General features: G+C 47.9%; 1 protein-coding gene across 5 annotated transcripts in view; it reads right to left on the bottom strand.

Annotated features, from left to right (window-relative positions):
- Positions 1 to 20,252, bottom strand: part of HUWE1 (HECT, UBA and WWE domain containing E3 ubiquitin protein ligase 1) — a 1,878,220-nt gene that overhangs the window by 987,943 nt on the left and 870,025 nt on the right. For all 5 annotated transcript variants that reach the window (XM_085629865.1, XM_085629862.1, XM_085629866.1 and 2 more), the window contains one exon: positions 16,546 to 16,741. In XM_085629865.1, coding sequence (XP_085485991.1) covers positions 16,546 to 16,741 — 196 coding nt within the window. The remainder of the gene's footprint in view (positions 1 to 16,545; positions 16,742 to 20,252) is intronic.

The following is a 20,252-nucleotide window of genomic DNA, read 5'->3' as shown; positions in this document are numbered from 1 at the left end:
CCCTCTTCTCCAAAACACCCGAAGTCATTAATTCTCGCAAACGAGACTGCGCAAGCGCAGCCTTCGCTAGCTGAGACCTAAAAAAGCAGGTGCTGAGAAGGGTCTCTATTGGGCTCGCCATTTTTGCCCTCAACCTCAGGGTTGAAAAAAAAATCTTAACTCTGCAGCAGTAACACCCTTCACTGCCTTTGAAGTAACTTCAAAGAGACTTGTTGTAGTTCTTTCACAATCTCATCATTTCAGAATGGAGACATTCTCAATGTTATATACAATGAAGCCACAGTTGTTGCCTATTTATTTTATGCAACTAACAACCATTGGCAAAGCCAATAGTCCTGGCTTGTTGTATGTGTTACTTGTATTATATATCTTGATGCAATGATAGAAACAGCAAAATACCAGACGGGCGGTACACTATGCTAAGCACAGATTTTTAGCTGAGTTGTTTTTAAGCCACACCCTTAATTACATCGACCAAACACCTTTTAGAGATCCCCACTTTTTCATCCCACTTAAAGCCCTGCGTACAAGTGGGACCCACTTGCAACCACTGGCTCAAATTAAGCACTGACATCAAGAGCGCACAGCCGTGTGCTCATACAGTATACTCCTGGAAAAACAGCTCAAGAGGGACTTGTTATTTACTGTAGAACGGACGGAACTCACTCGGGCAGCGCGAGGCCCTCTGTGTGAAGCTCGCGTGAGCGGCACGCGGCAGCAGTCACCCTCGGGCCTCCCATTAGAATCCCTTTCTGCCTCTCATATCTTGCCGCAGCTCGGAGAGCTATCCCCGGCTTTCCATCTGTCTCTGTCCTAAACTCTCCTCAGTTCAGGTATTTGTGCCCTTTGCTATGCAGGGCGGGTGCTGTTTCTAATAACACTCTCCCCCTGGCTTTCTTGTGCTCGAATTGCATGCTTAGGATTCCCCCTGCCGTTTCTATCAAAGGCCTTCAGAGGCCTGGCGCACCCCCTACGGTCGAAAGCAGCGGACGAGGGGCTCCTCACACCGCACACCGCAGCTGCCAGGCGAAGCAAAATTGTATTCTTAAAGACGCCGTCGCTCGGAGCTGTGAAAATGGGGGGGGGGGGGGGGGGGGAGTACAATGCACCACGGCACCCCCCTCCCGCGACAGAGATGAGGACTCGCCCCCTGAAGAGGTGGCTTCTTTCTCTCTCTCAGGATGCAGTGGAAAGCTGGATTCTAGCGGCACTCTGAGAAAGCAGGCCCCGCAAAAGCCATAAGATTTCATGTCAGGTTATCAACTTCTAGGTACAATTGTGAACACCTTTTCTAGACAATGAGCAGAACGGGGAAATGCTGGCCAGCAGCGACACAAAGGCTGCTTACATAGCCCTAGAAGAAATGTGTGGGCAGCGGCGTATTCGGGGACGTGTTCTCCTCTTGCCATTGGCTGGAGGAGATAATGAGAAAAGTTGGAAAAAACACGCCCCCGAATCCGAAAAGGACGGGGCCTGTTCGGAGTGACGGACCTCTTCTCCAATGGCTGGTTAGCATTCAAGAGGCAAGCCAATGGAGAACAGGAGAGAAGAGGGGCGGGTTCAAGCCCCTCTTCTCCAAAACATTAAATCTCGGATCGAGACTGCGCAAGCGCAGCCTTCGAGCCGAGACCTAAAAACAACCCCCGCTGAAGGCTTGACAAGCAGCACAAGCAAAGCAGAAGGCCCAAACTCAGGGCCAAGTCTGCGCAACAACTCCTGCAGAATCCACACACTATCAACACAAGGGCCGTCCAGCAGCCAATAACGCCAAAGTCCCAAGGAAGGACGTAAACGGCCAGAAAACGCTCTCCACAGCCGGAACAACCGTCCTAAGAAGGCCCAGAAGTCACCCAACTCAGAAGTCAGTGAGGAGGGGACGGAGGAGGATGAGGAGGAGGAGGATAAGGAGGAGGAGGAGGAGGACGGAGCCCTGAACAGAACCTTTGGATGGCGGAGTCGGCCGGGGCATGGAACAACAGGCTGCCATCAAACGGAAGGTCGATTAGTCGCTCCCAAATATTCTCAGGGAATACTCCGTCCCGAAGCCAAGTATGACGACAAAGAGCGACTGAGGAAGCCATGGCCCGGCCCCGCACCTCTGAGATGTCCAGAGCAGAGAATAAACACTGCAAGCTCCCGGCCATCCAATGCGTGATGCCGCAAGTCCACAGACGAGACTCCTGGGACGCCGCAGATCCCAGAGACTTAGCCGAGTCCCACAAACAGGAGGAGGCCCTAAGCCAGCACACACAAGGTGTTAAGGGCCCGCAGGGACGCGCTGTTCGAGGCGAACATGCTACGCCCCAAGAGTCCAGCCTGCGGGCCTCTCGGGCGGCGGAGTCAACAGTGGCGGCAGGGAGGGAAAAGCAGACCGCAAAAGGGGACTGGCGGCTGAGGGGTGAAGGGAAAGATATGCCGGGTCACGCGGTGCCGTGAGGTACCGACGCAGAAGATGCTGAGGCACCGGGTCCCCTGAGGCAGGACGCCTCCAAGCCCCCGTCAAGGAAGAAAGGAGCGAACCTTAAAAGGGAAGCAAGATTTCCCTCCCACCAAAGCCCTGGTGGAGGACCTCCAATAGATGGTCTGCCGGAAAGTGAGCCACCGGGTTACCCATGCGCAGGATGCCCACAGTCGTGGACACTGCATGAGCAAAGGCCACCCCCGCCTCCGTAGGGCCCCGCGGTGGAGAAAGCAGCTCCCCCGCGGGCGACGGCTGCAAACTAAGGCGGCCGTCCCCGAGGCCAAGCGGGACAGGCAAGGGCCAGACCTGGAAGTCAGAAGGAGCCGAAGCATGAGGGACCCGCCGCTCTTCCGACGAACACCTCTGCCTCGGGAAGGGCAGGGAGCAGCCCTTCTGTGCCAGTGAAAAAGCCACCACACGGCGACCAAAACCAAAACAGACAAAAACAGAAATACTCACCTGCTATTAGGAGAGATCCCAGTGCTGGATCTTCATGCCCATCACTGACCCTGAAAAGTACTTACGACCGTAATTACTACTAACTCAATTTACTCCCATAGAAAACCATTGACTGTTTTTCTGTGAAATTTCTTCTAAGTGTCGATTTTGCAAACTTATAAATATTCCTTAAAAATCGCCTGTGTAACTTAAAGGCAGTTTCTCAACTGCTTACAGGTGGTACACTAGTGCTGGATCTAGGATCCAACACTGACCTAGAAAAAGTAACCATAACCCCAATTACCTGCTAAGAGAATTTCCATCCATAGGATAAAATTGGTAATTTGATTAGAGAAAGTTTGTGTCAACTTTAAAAATAGCAAAATATTGCTTAAAAGTCACAACAGTAACAAACACATTTACTCACTTGTTTCCAAGAACTGTCCCAGGACTGAATCTAGGATCCAGTCCTGGAGTTAGAAAAGTAATTCTGAAAGTAATCAATTGCATATAACTTAAAAATTCCCATTGAGCTCAATGTATTATTGTGTTTGAAATTGTGTTGCCTATTGCAACAAACTATTACCTGCAAAAGTAAATTACCTATAAGTATTCAACTAAAGCATCTCATTCTGAGAAAGTATATTTTGATTCCCACTGTTGGTTATAAAATAAAACAAACATTTTTTTATACAAGCCATTGGCCTGGAGTTCAGTTCTTGAGTGTGTGAGTCCATTTGCTGACTGAGTTTGTACAACAAATGCTTTACACTGTCCTCTCATACTGCCTTACTGCTCGACCAAGCTACCACTTTAGAGAATAAGGTTATATCTAACTTTAGCCTCTGCCAAACCTCTGGGGACTGAGGACTCTGTACACACTGTACCTATTTGGGAACAGTATAAACAGAGCCACTTTCCTACAGTCCGTCTTTCTCAATGACTTGGTTTTGTCTAGATAAAATTTTAGTACACTCTTGATGTCTAGAGAATGAAGAGACCTCTCAGGAGGAGTCGTGGGCAGAGTAATAGTTTGATTGATGTGAAAATCCGAGACTACTGTAGGTAGAAAACTCAGATGGGTTCTTAAAACTACCCTGTTTGCAAGAAAAACAGCACAAGGCCTGTATTTCACTAACCCTGCGGGCAGAGGTGATGGCGACTAAAGAACAAGTTACTTACCTTCGATAACGCTTTTTCTGGTGGATATAGTCTCTGCCTGTGGATTACTCAACTTGTGAATATCCCCTGCGCCAGCAACATTCGGAAACTTTTGTAGCTCTCCACGCCGACGAGGACGACGTTCCAGAAGCACGGGTCCGCTGACGTCACTGGATCCATAAAAGGACCTAGTCGGCGTGATGACGTCAGTTCCGCCCTTTTTTTTGTGCCTTTGAGGCACACGGACGGACTGACAGCAATATATATATATATATATATATATATATATATATATATATATATATATACACACAGTATACACAGTACATAATACACAAAACACACACAGTGCGAAGATAATACAGGAAGGCAAAAGAAATAACACCTCCCTTGACATAAATAAATGAATCTTGAAACATCACTAATGTAGGTATACAAGGGTGTACAACGGGGAGGCGGGTGGGTCATTGAGGAATCCACAGGCAGATACTGTATCCACCAGAAAAAGCGTTACTGAAGGTAAGTAACTTGTTCTTCTGATGGATAAATCTGCCAGTGGATTCCTCACCTTGTAAAAAGATTCCCACAGCAGTCCCACTCCCGGAGGAGGGTGTCCACCCTTCTATACCAGAAAGTCCTGAAGGACGGAACGGGCAAAGTGACCGTCCGTCCCTCACCTCGGAATCCAAGCAGTAATGCTTCGCGAAAGTGTGGAGGGAGGCCCAAGTTGCTGCTCTACAAATGTCCTTCACAGGAACACCTCTAGATAAGGCAGATGTAGAAGACTTTGCCCTGGTAGAATGAGCCCTTATACCCTCTGGAGGTTCCTTACCGGCCAAAGAGTAACAAATCTTAATGCACAAGATAATCCATCTGGAAAGGGTGCGCTCGTGCACCGCTCTGCCTTTCCTGCAGCCAACAACGCCCACGAAGAGCTGGTCGTCCACTCGAAAGTCTTTAGTCCTATTGAGGTAAAAGCTCACCGCCCTGTTAGGGTCCAAGCAGAAAAGCAGCCCTGGTCCGGAGTACCATTCTTTCAGCATGAATGGTCAAGAACGAGGGTTTTGAAATCCGAGTTTGAAGCTCACTTACCCTCCTTGCGGAGGTAATAGCAATGAGAAAGATCGTTTTGAAAGATAACAGCCTTAAGGGACACTTGTGCAAAGGCTCGAAAGGAGAACCCATTAGGTAAGTCAAGACAAGATTTAAGTCCCATTGAGGCACAATAAAGGGAGTAGGCGGAAACTTATTAGTAAGGCCTTTAAGGAATCGTAAAACAATAGAGGACTTAAACAAAGAAGGCTGGTCCGGCAAGCAAAGGAAAGCAGATAAATATCCCTTCACAGTAGCTACAACAAAGCCTTACTGAGCCAGAGAGAGAGCTAACTGAACAATGTTGGATAAACGAGCCCTCAAAGGGTCAATAGACTACTCTCCGCCTCAAAGAACAAACTTAGACCACCTATAAGAATAGATCGATTTAGTGGAATAACGTCTGGCAGACAATATTACATCTACCACATCAGGCGGGAGAGAAAAAGAATTCAGGTTGCCCCATTCAATCTCCAGGCATGAAGGGGGAAGTTCTGCAGGTGGGGGTGTAGGAACCTGCCCCTCCGACTGCGAGAGGAGGTCTGCCCTCAGAGGGAGCCTGAGCGGAGGGCACGAGGAGAGGTGGAGAAGATCTGTATACCACACCCTTCTTGGCCAATCCGGGGCGATCAATATGACTTGGGCCCAGTCTTGGCGAATCTTCCTCAGAACCCGAGGAATCAAGGCTATGGGAGGAAACGCGTAAAGGAGATGCGAGTCCCATCTCAACTGAAACGCGTCCCCCAAAGCTCCCTGCATCGGATACTGGAGACTGCAGAATGACTGGCAGCGAGCGTTCTCGTGAGTGGCAAACAGGTCCACCGAAGGAGTTCCTCACGTCCGAAAGACATGACGAACCACCTCCGGATGGAGCCTCCACTCGTGGTCGGCAGAGAACTGCCGACAGACTAACTGCATGTACGTTCAGAACTCCAGCCAGATTTGCCATCAGACAAATCTGATGATCCTGAACCCAGGACCAGAGACGCAGAGCCTCTCTGCAGAGACAATGCGACCCCACTCCTCCCTGCTTGTTGACATACCACATCGCAGTAGTGTTGTCCGTCAGGACTTGAACTGACTGACCGCGAAGGGAAGGGAGGAAGGCCTTAAGTGCCAAACGTATCGCTCGCAACTCCAAAAGGTTGATGTGAAGCAACCTTTCCTCTGGATACCAAAGACCCTTGATCTCCAGGTCCCCCCCGATGCGAACCCCACCCTAAAGTGGATGCATCCGTTATCACTGTGACCACCGATGGAGATAGATGGAAGGGCTTTCCTTGAGACAGATTGCCCTCCACACTCCACCACGACAGATCCGCTGCAGCTTCCTCTGTGCTGATACCACTGGCTGCGGAGGCACCACTGGAGCGCGCGCCCTCATGTGCCAGCTTGCACAGGTTGACCAACAGAATGCAGGAAGCAAACAGACCGAGCAGACTAAGGACCTTCAGGACTGGAACGACCACTCCAATGTAAAACAAGAGAATAATTTCCTGAATGTCGAGAATCCTTTGTGGAGGTGGGAATGCTCGAGACACAGTAGTGTCCAGTACTGCCCCTATGAACAGGTTGCGCTGAGAGGGCACCAGGTGAGACTTAGGCACGTTTAGTGGGAAACCCAATTTGTACAACAGCTGAGTTGTAACCTGCAGATGAAGCACCCTCTCTGGCGACTCTGCGTTGATCAGCCAGTCATCCAGATAGAGGAAAACTGGAATCCCCGACCTTCTGAGATGGGCTGCCACCACTGCCATCACCTTGGCGAAGACTCGAGGTGCAGTAGTAAGACCAAATGGAAGGACTGCAAACTGATAATGTTGCGACCCTACCGTACACCGGAGATACTTCCTGTGCGACTTCAGGATGGGGATGTGTGAGAAAGTGGCTCTGTATATACTGAGTGATACCATACTTTTATTGCCTCCCCAAAATTCACAAAAATCAACGACCACCTCCTGGACGACCCATTATATCTGGGATCGGCTCACTATTGGAGCCTTTGTCCAAGTTTGTGGATTTCTTCCTACAGCCTATGGTCATTGAGATGCCCACTTACCTCAAGGATACATCTGATGTATTGCGGATCTTGCCAGCGATCGAGTTTAACACCAGTACCGACATTTTGGCCAGTTTTGACATGGAGTCTCTGTATACTTGCATCCCCCAGCAAGAAACCTTGGACTCCATCAGGGGCCTTTTAGAGGCACGTGAGTTGAACAGCATGACTCCAGTCAGTTTCATTATGGAGTGTGCCAGAATGGCAATGAGGGAGAACTTTTTCAGATTCTAAGACCAGATCTTCCTCCAGGTGTCTGGCACGTCTATGGGCAGCGTTTTTGCGCCCAGCCTCGCCAACCCCTATGTCCATCTTTTCGAGCAGAACTATGTACTGAACCACAGCAACCCATATCGTCAACATCTGGTGCTGTGGAAGAGGTACATAGACTACATTTTGGTGGTCTGGCGAGGCACAAGCCTAGAGATCCTGGCTTTTCACACTTGGCTCAATCAACAAAATGCTTTTTTGAAATTCACCATTGAGTTTAGTCAGCAACGGCTATCTTTCCATGACATCTCCATCTTTTCCCATGAAAACACATTGCAGTGCGAACTATTTAAAAAGCCCATGTCGAGGAATTCCCTTCTATCCTTCGATAGTCATCATCCGAGGGCTCAGGGAGAATCTTCCGGTGGGACAGTTCCTGCGATGCGAAGGAATTGTTCCACCGGCGACCTCTTTGATAAGCATGCCAGTGACCTGGCATTCCAACTTCGGTCACGTCAGTACCCAAATCGTTTGGTACGTCAGGCTTGGAAGAGAGCGTCGAATAACAATCGGGATGCACTGCTAGATGACAGCACTCCAAAAATCCCTAATGACAGGTTGACTTTTGTAACCACCTTTTGTACCCTGTCCAATCGATTGCAGAAAACAGTCCGCAAGCACTGGCGTATCCTTAATGTGGCATCAAACTATTCCGCCTCCGCTTTTTGCATTTAAGAAGGGCCCTAGTTTACGGAACAGTTTGGTTCACACACGACCATTGTCACAACCCACATGTGACGATAACACCTTGTGGTCGCTACCCCCTGTACGAGGCCACTATCCTTGCGGCTCGTGCAGTGTATGTCCTCAGACAACCAAAACGACATCAGTGGATATAGGTACTAACCGTCCCTGGATACTACAGAATCCCACAAATTGTAATTCTGAGTGTGTGATCTATATGATCACATGCCCTTTTGCTCTGCAATACATTGGTCACACTACACGCAAAGTGAAGCTCCGTATAAGCGAGCACAAGAGCACCATTCGGTGTATGAAACAATCCACTTGTTTGACTAATCACTTTCTTTCCAAACTACACAAGGCCGATTATTTGAAATGGATTGTGCTTGACCGTCCATTTATTCCCCAACATGTAGCAGATACTTCAAAATTTCTGTTCAATAAAGAGCAGAGGTGGATTTTCAGATTGAAAACTGATATTCATGGCCTGAATGACAGCATACCATGGGTCTCTTTCTGAAACCAGTTTTTTGATTGCCTTAGATCATTTGACCAGTGTGTAAACATGTGAGCGTGTGACAACATTTTTATCACACTTGATACCAAGAGTCATCATGAGTACTTTTGATCTTTATAGGTCCCTGCGCAATTGTGCAGGATAAGCCCTGATACTATACCATACAGATAGATGTATATCTTGGTATTTGCCATCCTCCATCTATCGTTGATCCAATTGATTATGGGTAAATACATGTAACTATTGACCCCAATGTGGTAGGCGGCCGCTACGTCTCGTCATTAAAATTTGTGTGACCTGTACTTTGTTACAATGATATCTGTATGTGGAGACGACTTGCTAGTGTTGGCTTGTTTTCGTGTTACGTGTGAAGATGTGTTATTCACAACCTTGGAAAACGGGCCGGTACAGTTTTCGGGTGCAGTTATATAGTTTACCTGACCAAGGTGATATTTGGTCAATAATTGGAGGGACGGGCGTACACTATAAGATGGGCCCTTTAACTCAAGAGGCGAATCCAGGGAGAATACTTATAAATTGACATACAAAGCGAGTGTATCACTTTGGCATTGTAAATGCAATAGGTGGAGTAAAATACTTGGGTTGACTCTGCCATTCTTGAGAAATACTATATCGAGGGTACAGGCTCAGTCATAGATGGGCCCTTTAATTCGAAGAGGCAAATTCATGGAGAATACTATGAAACTGTTATATAAAGTGAGTTTATCGCTATGGCATTTTATTACAATGGGCTTGTTGAATGACTTGTGCTGACTCTGCCATCTTTGAGAATTGATGTACAAAGCGAGTTTTTCGCTATGGCATTGCGCTTTGACAAAGGGCTTAGTTAATCAACTTGTGTTGACTCTGCCATTCCTGAGAACTATTAAATCGAGGGTACAGGCTTATACTGTGAGATGGGCCCCGTAATTGCAGAGGCTAGTTGATGGAGAGTGCCAATTGATTGACATGTTAAGCGAGTTTATCGTTTCGCCATTGTATAATTGCAATGGGCTTAATAATTAACTTGTGCTGTATATGCCTGTCTCGAGAATTATCAAGTCAAGTCTATCTGGATTCGAATACGCATGCGCGGAGCCAGGGTGCACTACTGGTCCTTGACGCCGCGCATGTGTAAAGTGAAGTGTTTTTCCACTGAGCATTACAACAGAGGGTGTCGCGCCACGCTGCTAGTTGTTTATCGGAAGGAGCATGCCCGAGAGTGAGTGTCTCAAAGTGCGCGCATCTCGTTTTCTAGGTGCATGCGTATTGGTTGCAGATATATTGGCACCTGATCTACATCAGTCAATTCTGAACAAATTGAGACGGATATTTAAGGAGCTTTCCCTCCCCCTGCCGTTACCTCCCAGACAGCTCGTAGTCTGGTCTGAAGTACCGACGGACAGGTAAGGAGTTGATAGTCCTCGTTTTTGTCCGTTTTTGTCCGTGAGACCTGCGTGTTTCTGTCTCTCTCTTTCTCTGACCTAATGTAGCAGTTATATGGCAATATTTGCCCTTTTGAACCTTGTAGAATAGGGTGCTCTCCTTGGACTCTGTTGAATGTAAATCTTTGTAGTGAACCTAGGGGATCCACACAGTTTGAGGTTTTACTATTTTAACTGCACGAGCATTCAGTGCTCTATGAAGACCAAGGTTTCAGGAAGGACATCCTTTCATTTACCTGCATAAGTGCACCTTTTAGGGGTTGAGTGTTTGGTTTTTTGATTCATTTAGGTTAATCAAAGTGTTTGATTTATATGCAAAGTATGTAGACTGACAAGTATGAGGATGCAACTTTTTTGTCTTACTTTGCATACACACAGAGCGGTGCCTCCATCTCCGAGCAGTCAGCCGGGTGAGGTGAGGTTTTTCTCCCACATAAAGCTGGGTAAGTCAAGTACAGTTCTCTTTAATTCTTTTCTGTATGGAACAATTTTTTTGTTTTTTTCGCGATTTAAGCAGGGCATAATGGGCACTGCTGAATAGTAGTCGCTGATGCTGTGATTTATGTGGAGACGCTTTTTTGATGGTTTGACGTGTTTGAATTTGTTTCAGGAAAGAAGAGATATCTCTTACCTTCAAGCACGAGGTTCGCTTGTACTGGTAAGGTGGCAATAGCCACACACTTACCTAATTATACTTCCTTTATGAGTATTGTTTTATACAATTTTTTTGCACAAAGTGTGTTTTTCCTGCAGTAGCCTTTATTCGATTACATCTAGGTCCTGACGAAAGCCGGGTCAACTGACCAATTCGGCTGAAACATGTCGACCGCTTTAGACTTAGCCAGGAAATAGTCAATTTTTTTCCAGACTATTAGATTCTTTTAAGCATGACACTTGGACAATTGTTATTAAATTTATGTTTTGCACAGGTAGCCATTTCTAATTTTCACTTACACTAGAGCACTGCACGTCACTAGAGTTCAGATGGTTTGAACATACACCTTGGCAAGAGCCCTCCTAAGAAACGTCTGGTCAGGTACCCAGTAGGTCCATGTGGCTCTAGACTGTGGCCCTAGATCTAGATCCTCTAGAGGCCCAGATGACGAAGCTCCGCCAGTAAGGGTGGGCTGATGGACTCTTTACTCTTGCCTGGTGATGGTCAAACTATCTGAAGAGGTTTCCAAGCATTCTTCACAGCGGTCAGTGGCGGTCTGTTCCTCATGAACAGACTGAGCACCTCCTGTTAGTTGTTCTGTATATACTGTTCCTTAATAGGTACAGGGTGTACAGAGTCCACAGTCCCCTAGGGTTTGACAGAGGTTAAAGTTAGATATAACCTTACTCTCTAAAGTGGTAGCTTGGTCGAGCAGTAAGGCAGTATCAGAGGACAGTGTAAAGCATTTTGTTGTACACACTCAGTCAACAAATGGTCTCACACACTCAAGAACTGAACTCTAGGCCAATGGTTTATATATAAAAAATATAGGCTTGTTTTATTTTAGAACCAACACTTGGATTTAAAATATACTTTCTCAGAGTGAGATGTTTCATATAAATACTTTTGCAATATGCAATTGACTTTTGTACACAGTTACAAGAGGTTGCAATAGGCAACTCTATTTTAAACACAACAATGCATTGAGCTCAATGGAAATTTCAAGTTATTTGCAACAGATTACTTTTAGGATTACTTTTGGAATTCCAGGACTGGATCCTAGATTCAGTCCTGGGTCAGTACTTAGAATCAAGTGATGAAAGTGGACTTAATTACTGTGATGATTTTTAAACAATATTTAGCTATTTTAAAAGTTGACACTATGAAAATATTTCAAAGAAAACAGTCAATGATTCCCTATGGAAGAAAATTCAAATTGCAGGTATAGTATGTTCTCGTTACTTTTGTAACAGTACTGGGCTCCTAGACTCAGTACTGCGACCTTTATCCAAAACAGGTAAGTAATTGCGTTTTCAGATATTATACGATTTTTAAAGAATATTTAAAGATTGCAGAAATTGACACTTAGAAGAAATTTCACAGAAAAACAGTCAATGGTTTCCTATGGAAGAAAATTGGGTTACGGGTAAGTACAGTTGTAAGTATTGTTCAGAGTCAGTGCTGGGCACCAAGATCCAGCACTGGGAGCTCACCTAAGAGCAGGTGAGTAATTTCGTTTTCGTTACTTGGCTGATTTTTGGTGAATATTTTAAGATTTGAAAAGTCCACACTTAGAAGAAATTTCAGGAAAAAGCCAGTCAATGTTACCCTATGAGGAAAATAGAGTTACCGGTTTAAGGGTAAGTACTCGACTGGCAGAGTTGAGGTTCTGGGCATAGACTCAGGGGTCCCCCAAGGTCAGGTAGGTACATTTGGTATCCTATGAGGTATAGGAGGGCCTTGGTTGGTGGCTGCTGACTGGCAAGCCACGCAGCTGTGGGAGCTGGGCTCCTGGTCACTTACTCAGGGCAAGTGGGGAAGTAGGTAGGTGTAGAGGTTGCACTGCCAGGGCCACTCGGGCGGCTGGGTGCAGGGTGCTTTTGAGCCTTCGGGCTCTCAATTGATTTCAATGGGAAATCTCCGGTTTAGAAAAAGACTGCAAGCTCGGGGACGAGGATTCTTCAGGTGCCACCACCACTTCAAGAGGCAAGTTGGGTAGTTGGAGGATAGGTAGGTACCCCGGGATTGGGCACAGGGGGCCGAGGGGCGCCGCGTGCAGGGGTGCCTTTTGGTGTCGGGAAATCTTACCCTCTGTTGATTGCGGTGGGGGGGGCACCTTGTTCTGAGGCTGCAGGCTTCTTCAGAAGTGTCTAGGGAGGTCCTTGGGTGCCGGACTCGGGGTCACAGTCGCCGCCGGGTCGTCATCGTGGTCTTTGTTCACTCCGGCACTGGCCAGGCTTGGCTGGTGCAGAGTGTGCTGGGTTCGCGGTTCCGGGCTGCTGCCAGGGATTAGAGGTAGGTTTTGAGTAGAGCCTCTACTTATGGGAGTCCCAGGGGCTTAGAGCCAAAAGGTAGCCAGGTCCTCCGGGGTTGGTGAGGTTGCTGGCCACAAGAGATGCCGGGTTGGAGCAGGAGCAGGTTCGAGGGTCGACAGGCCGGTAGGGCTGGGGCCAAAGCAGTTGGTGTCTTCCTCTGGTTAGCAGCTTCAGGGCAGGTCATATTTCTTCTTGCTCTTCTTTGTAGTTTTTGAATCTGGGGAAGGAAGGTTCAGGGTGCCCCTAAATACTAGATTTAGGGGCGTTACAGGTAGGTGAAGGGCAGGGACCAATGGGTCCCTGTCCTGGGGTGGGTACACCCCCTATCCTGCCTCTCTCCTGTGGGAGGGGGCAGTAGCCTAGTCCTGATAGGGTTGGGCTTCCTATCTTCAAGATGGCGAGAGCCCGGAGATGTGCTTCACCTCGCCTCCCCCACCTCAGGGGTGGGATGGCAGGCTGGCACATCCCCTGTCCTTATTTGGGGTTTCCGGCAAAAGCTTCCTACCAGAGTGGGGGGTTGCAGTGGCCTGGGGAAGATCACAGAGGCGGCATGCCTTTGAAGCGTCCCCCTGCCCATCCTGGGGGAGGAGATTTAGCACCTCGCCCAGGATGTGCATTGTTGCAGGCCCAGGAGAGCAGGGGCTCTCCTACCCAGATGTCCGGCAACATGTCTGCTGGGTGGCAGCCTAGGCAGCCTCAGAGCAGACGTGGATTGTAGGTTAGGTTTAAAGGGGCACCTCTAAGATGCCCTCTGGGGTGCTGGGTACATTAAATCCCACGCTGGAATCAGTGCAGGTTTATTGTGCTGAGAAGTTTGATACTAAAGTTCTCAGTTTTCAGTGTTGCCATTATGGCGCTGTGGAGTTCGTGTTTGACGGGCTCTCAGCACCATATACTCTTAAATGGCAGCACTGCACTTACAGTGCCCAGGAATGGACCTGGATACTGTAGGGGCACAGGGCTCATGCACCTGTACCCACACCACTGGCATAGGGCACCCAGCTAGAGGTGTGGCTGATGTATGCCAGAGCAGTGTAGGTTGTAGGCAAGGCACACAGGGATGTGTGCCATGTTGACTGTTTTGCCTTGTACCCAGACACTCAGCCTGCGAGGGCAGTGTGGTTGTGTTAGGGTACAGGGCCTCTAAGGGTGGCACAATAAGTGCTGCAGCCCTCCCTGGTCACAAGGCCCGGAGTACCTAGGGTACCATTTACCATGGGCTGACATGTGGCCAGGGTTTGACAATTTGGGAGTTTAGGTTTTTAGGGAAGGAATATAGGCCCTGGGCACCTGATTGGCAGGAGTCCAGGGCACACTCAAAGTACATTCAGCAATTCAGCAAAAAGTGGGGGCATACCATGCAAGAAAGATGGCACTTTCTCACATATGGTGCTCAATTGATTTCAATGGGAAATCTCCGGTTTAGAAAAAGACTGCAAGCTCGGGGACGAGGATTCTTCAGGTGCCACCACCACTTCGAGAGGCAAGTTGGGTAGTTGGAGGATAGGTAGGTACCCCGGGATTGGGCACAGGGGGCCTAGGGGCGCCGCGTGCAGGGGTGCCTTTTGGTGTCGGGAAATCTTACCCTCTGTTGATTGCGGTGGGGGGGGGGGCACCTTGTTCTGAGGCTGCAGGCTTCTTCAGAAGTGTCTAGGGAGGTCCTTGGGTGCCGGACTCGGGGTCACAGTCGCTCAATATTGTTTATGCTAAACTGATCTGTCAGAATGCATTTCATTCAATTTAGTTTTTCTGTTAGCAATCACATCTGTATGGTAAAAGAGCTACACGCCTTACCAAAATGTAGTCATGTGGGTTCAACTGGATTTTCTCCCAGGTGAGCCTACATAAGTGGTAGCATATTAAACTATACTGTTTGTGAATTAGGGACTCATTTGAGTTGGTGTAACTACTGCCAAGCAATGTATGCATAGAAGGACTGGGGCCTATATGGCTCTAGTCTACAAAAAGCCTAACCAGCTTCTGCTCAGGATATCCACAGTACGTTCCACAAGAGAGGAAGCTGCAACAGCAGCAACACCACAACCTGGAGAACCATTTATATGGCTTTACTGTTAGGAAAAATTATTCAAGACAGAATCACAAGTATGTCAGGATTTCTGGTGGGATTTTAGTCACCTAGTTTTGGACACATTTAAATTGAAACTGCAAGCACGAGTATATATTACATTGAAAAAAAAGTAAAACATGTAAAAAGCACTAAAGTCTGCTAGGTTCACATACTCCACTCCCAACTCAAGGAACTCCTAATTAAAGCATCTGCTGGGTTTAGTTTTAGACTCGGTGCTTTCTATTTTCAGCAGTCCTGTCGAGCACGATACCAATTTACACATACTCAAGGTTCCAGTGTAATACTCAATTCAAACAGAGCTACAGAGGCAATACTGTGCTTGTTGTGTGAGAAATTAAAGTAAACGTGGCCCAATCTACGTACAGGTGCAGCTATTGAATGTTTAAGAATCTCAAAATCTCATGATGGGAAATGTCTGAGCTCTGCATCGATTTACTCTTACTATACAAGTACAAAAGCTTGGGCTGCTGAAACCAGAGTGTAAGCTGTGGCTAGCAATCCATTGATGCTACTTTTAGAATGTCCTCTGACACTGGTAAATTTGCATTTCATGGTGTGAAAGACTCACGTTATGGTTGTTTTTGTTTAAAGCAGTCTGTATAACTCCACAAAAGCAGAGTCTAATCCCCTGAAAACATCCATTCAGAAGCTGGAGGACCTCACCCAAGCTAACCTTTGGAGGACCACGCCATCACCAATCGAAGCAGACACAGCATCAATCAGGCTGCAAACCAAACTCGAATAGCAAGAATGTGTCACTTGTAAAGATCCTCAAACTTACAAAAAGCATGGAAGTATGGTGGTGGCATGCAGAGAAAATGTCAAAGACTGAGATAAGTTTGTGGTAACACAGTTTGGGTTGAACCTACTCTTGCGATTAGAAAGACTATGCTTTCAAGCTCTAACAAGACCATGTGTAGTCGCGGAGAAATACAAAAACAAGTTCATGACGGCAAGTGAACCCTCAAACAGTAAACATGACAATAATAGGCCTTTGACAGCTTCTAGAAATGCTGCACATTTTGGGGTACTGTTACAGGTCTAAGCAATACATACACAATTCATTGGGGTTTGAAGTAGACTTGTATAATGTCATCTTGAAAAACAGCATTCAGGACCAGACCTTGGCGTCTGGGGGACCAGAAAAAAATAAGCAAACCGTACCATGAAAAAATGTTATCTATAAATTGCCACTACAGCGCCACTCTGAAGTCACCTTGAGCAAGAGGTAGGGTATTTCTACAATGAGGCATATTTTGGAAAAATATCAATGAGACATAAGCATTTATTTATCCAAATGAAGGGTTGTACAAGCAAATGAAGGGTTGTACAAGCAAATGAAGCTTCAAGCCAACTTACCAGTGCCTGATCCTCGGGGAGCCGGAAGTGCAATGCGGATGCAGCCAGTCGCCACCTCGGTGAAAATCTCTGGATTGCGGCATGCAGCAGGACCCAAAACCCGCAGTATGTAGTTAATTTCTCTTGATCCGAGGCTTCCCGAAACCACGCCAGATGTGGTACTCCCAGCCCCACTAGTGGCTGCTGAGCGTACAACCTGAGGGGAAAGATTAAGCAAATGAACTTTCACAGTATATTAAAATGAAAAGCTTAGAGAGACCGGTCAGGAAATGTTACATGTGTCCTACACTTGTGCACCGCTAAGATACATTCTAGTAGGAGAAACCATTTTTCGCATGAGCCCTTGGATACTTTGTTTGGTACCCGATGTTTTTGACCTCCTTGCACTTCACTGCATGAGCCTTTCCCTAAGCATGTGAAATATTGATTCACATATGACCTTTGCATAAGTGAGCCATTAAGTATCTTAAAACTGCACAGGCAGGCTACAGGCACTCCATGTGGCTCCCAGCAAGGCTTTTCCCACCCCCATACATGGCAGAAACAAAAAACCGGGACTGAGCCACAGCAATGGTGCTCTGCAGTGCAAGACAATCGCAGGTTGCAACAAAAACTGTTTTTGGCACACGAGTACTACATTTGAGTCAGCTAAACTGTCAGTGTGCATCATAGAAGCCAGGTCTAGCTGTACAATTTTCAAATGTAAAGCAATTAAGTTGGCTGCCTTGAATGTTGAAAGGGCTGATGCGGTACAGAATCAAGGCATCTGTTTTAAACACTGGCATGCCAGCCTAGTTTTAAAAGTCTACTTTAAGCTAACACTGAAGAAACTAGAAGCAGCATATTGCAACGTGACTAATTGGCAATAAAAAAGAACGAAAGAAGGAAAGAAGGAAAGAAAGAAAGGAAGGAAGAAAGAAAGAAAGAAAGGAAGACCCAATATGAATTTTTAACTCGCAAGAATGACCTTCAGAGAGGATGGCATAGTCTGCTTTCAACTGGCTTTCAACGGTTGCCTGGCAGGGATCCATTCGAAGTTCCAGCAATAGCTTTCCACAAGACTTATCTCAGCTAAGGATACGTGTCAAACAGTGGTCCAGATCCATGGGCCTGAAACACATTCAGGACAACACTCCATCCCATTGACCATTTTTCAAAGACAAACTCATCGATGATAGGCATGGACAAGTCATGTCTGGATGAGAAACTGGAATAGCATAGTGAATCCCGCTGAATGTCTGCAATCACACAGTGTGAGAAAGTGCCCTCTTTCTTGCATGGTATGCCCCCACATTTTGCTGAATAGCTGATGTTCTTCGAGTGTGCCCAAGGCTCCTGCTTATCAGGTACCCAGAGCCTATGTTCTTTCCCTAAAACTGCATTGAAACCTAAACCCAATTGGTATCTGACCACATGTTAGCCCCTGGTAAATGGTACCCTAGGTACCCAGGGCCTTGTGACCAGAGAAGGCCCGTAAGGACTGCAGCACTTATAGTGCCACCCTTAGAGGCCCTGTAGCCTGACACTGCTTTTGCAGGCCGAGTGCCTTGGTGCAGCACAAAGTGAAGAGTCAACATGGCACACATCCCTGTGTGCCATACCCACAAACCACTGCCCTAGCATACATCAGTCACCCCTCTAGCTGGGTGCCCTATGCCAGTGGTGAGGGTACACGTGCATTAGCCCTGTATCACTACAGTTCCCAAGTCCATTCCTGGGCACTGTAAGTGTAGTGCTGCCATTAAGAGTATATGGTGCTGGGAGTTTGTCATTATGAACTCCACAGCACCATAATGGCTACTCTGAAGACAGGGAAGTTTGGTATCAAACTTCTCAGCACATTAAACCCACACTGATGCCAGTGTAGGATTTAATGTAAAATGCACAACAGAGGGCATCTTAGAGAAGCCCCTTGAAAATTCGACCAACTCCTAGGGACCTGACTGAGTGGCTGCTTAGGCTGCCACCACCAGACATGTTCCTGGACCCCTGGGTCGAGAGATTCCTGCTCTCGGGGGGCTGAAACAATGCACATCCTGGGACGAGGTGTCAAGCCTCTTCCCCCAGGGTGGGCAGGGTTCACGAAGGAGAAGCTTCAAAGGCATGCTGCCTCTGTGAGCCTCTCCAGACCATTTGCTACTTTCAGCAACTGGTCCGCACTGGTTCTACCCCCCACTTTGGGCGGGAGAACCGGCGGGAAAAACAAGTGAGGAAAAGAGGTGAGCCCACCTCTGCCAACTCCACCCTCAGGTGGGGAAGGCGAGGTGAAGCACAACCTCAAGTCTCTGCCTTCGAGGATGCGGGGGGACTCAACCAACCAGGGACAGGCTCCTGCCACCCTCCCACAGGAGAGTGGCAGAATAGGGGGTGTACCCACCCCAGGGAAATTTAGTATTTAGGGGGCACCCTTAACCTTCCTTAGATCCAGAAACTACAAGAAAATAAGATAAGGACGCAGAGCTAACAAGAGGACGACGCCCACTGACTTGGCCCGAGCCCTACAGGCCTGTCTTCCCTCTAACCTGCTCCTGCGAAATCCCAGTGTATCCTGCAGTCAGCAACCTCAAAAACCCGGGAGGACCTCCCTCCCTTCACTTCAAAGACTGAATCTCCCATGAACACCGGACTTGTTCAAACTGCAGCTTCTGGTGCCAGCCAGAGACTGCAAATCCAGTTGACTCTGTACCCACCGAATCCGGCTCAAGTGGAAAAACACCACGAGGTGGTCTCCCCGGCAATCCTGACCAGAGATCCGGACACCCCTGACCTGCATCCAGCAGATGCCTGTAGCCTAAATCCAGAAGGCCCCCGTAACTGCGACTAGGAGCTGGTAAGAAGATCAGACCGCAAAAGGCACCAATGCACCCGACGCCCCACGGCCTTGTGTGCCCCAACCGAGTGCCTAGCCAACCCTAAACTTCCCAACTTACCTCTCGAAGTGGTGGTCACACCCAGAAGTACTTTGTCTCCCCGCCTGCAGTGCTTATACAAACCGGAGGTTCTCCATAGAAAACAGGGTGCCCAACATCGAAACAGCACTCTGCACCCGGCCGCCCTAGTACCGCTGAGGGTGCACCTTTTGTGCTACTTTGTTTCCCCATTTACCAGTGGCCTGATTTCCAGCAGCCACCAACTGGAAGCCCACTATCCCGCATTGCATAACATTGGGCCTCAGCACTCTGCACCCAGCCGCCCAAGTGCTGCTGAGGGTGCAACAACAGTGCATCACTGACCCTGGGAGACCCCCGAGTCTAACCCCAGAACCTTAACTCACACAGCCGGTTACTTACCTGTGAACCGTTAACCTGCTTTCCTTTCATAGGATAAAATTGACAATTTTCTCCAAAAAGTTTCAAAGTGTGGAGTTTTGAAACCTAAAAATGTTCTTTAAAAATCGCACAAATGGGGGGAGGAGCCTAGCGCTTGACCAAGATGGCCGCGTGAGCTTAGAGCTCCCGAGACCCTCGCGCCCTCCGTCGACTATCCTGTCTCTAATCCTGATTGTATGCATGGCATCGTGTCGCTGAGTTGCCAGGGAGGCGATTGATGCTGCCTGCGGTCGGATCGTCCATCGGGAACCGGACTTATGACTGGCGAAAGATTGCGGCCTAACTCCCGGAGATGCCAGGGGCTAGAGTTGGCAGGATGCCCGACTCCTAGTTGATCAACAACGGCCTGGTGAGGTGTGAACTGTCGGACGGAGGCCC

The sequence above is a fragment of the Triturus cristatus genome, chromosome 10 (assembly GCF_964204655.1).
Source record: "Triturus cristatus chromosome 10, aTriCri1.1, whole genome shotgun sequence".
In the NCBI taxonomy this organism is placed as follows: domain Eukaryota; kingdom Metazoa; phylum Chordata; class Amphibia; order Caudata; family Salamandridae; genus Triturus; species Triturus cristatus.
This window is presented reverse-complemented; position numbering and strand designations above follow the sequence as displayed.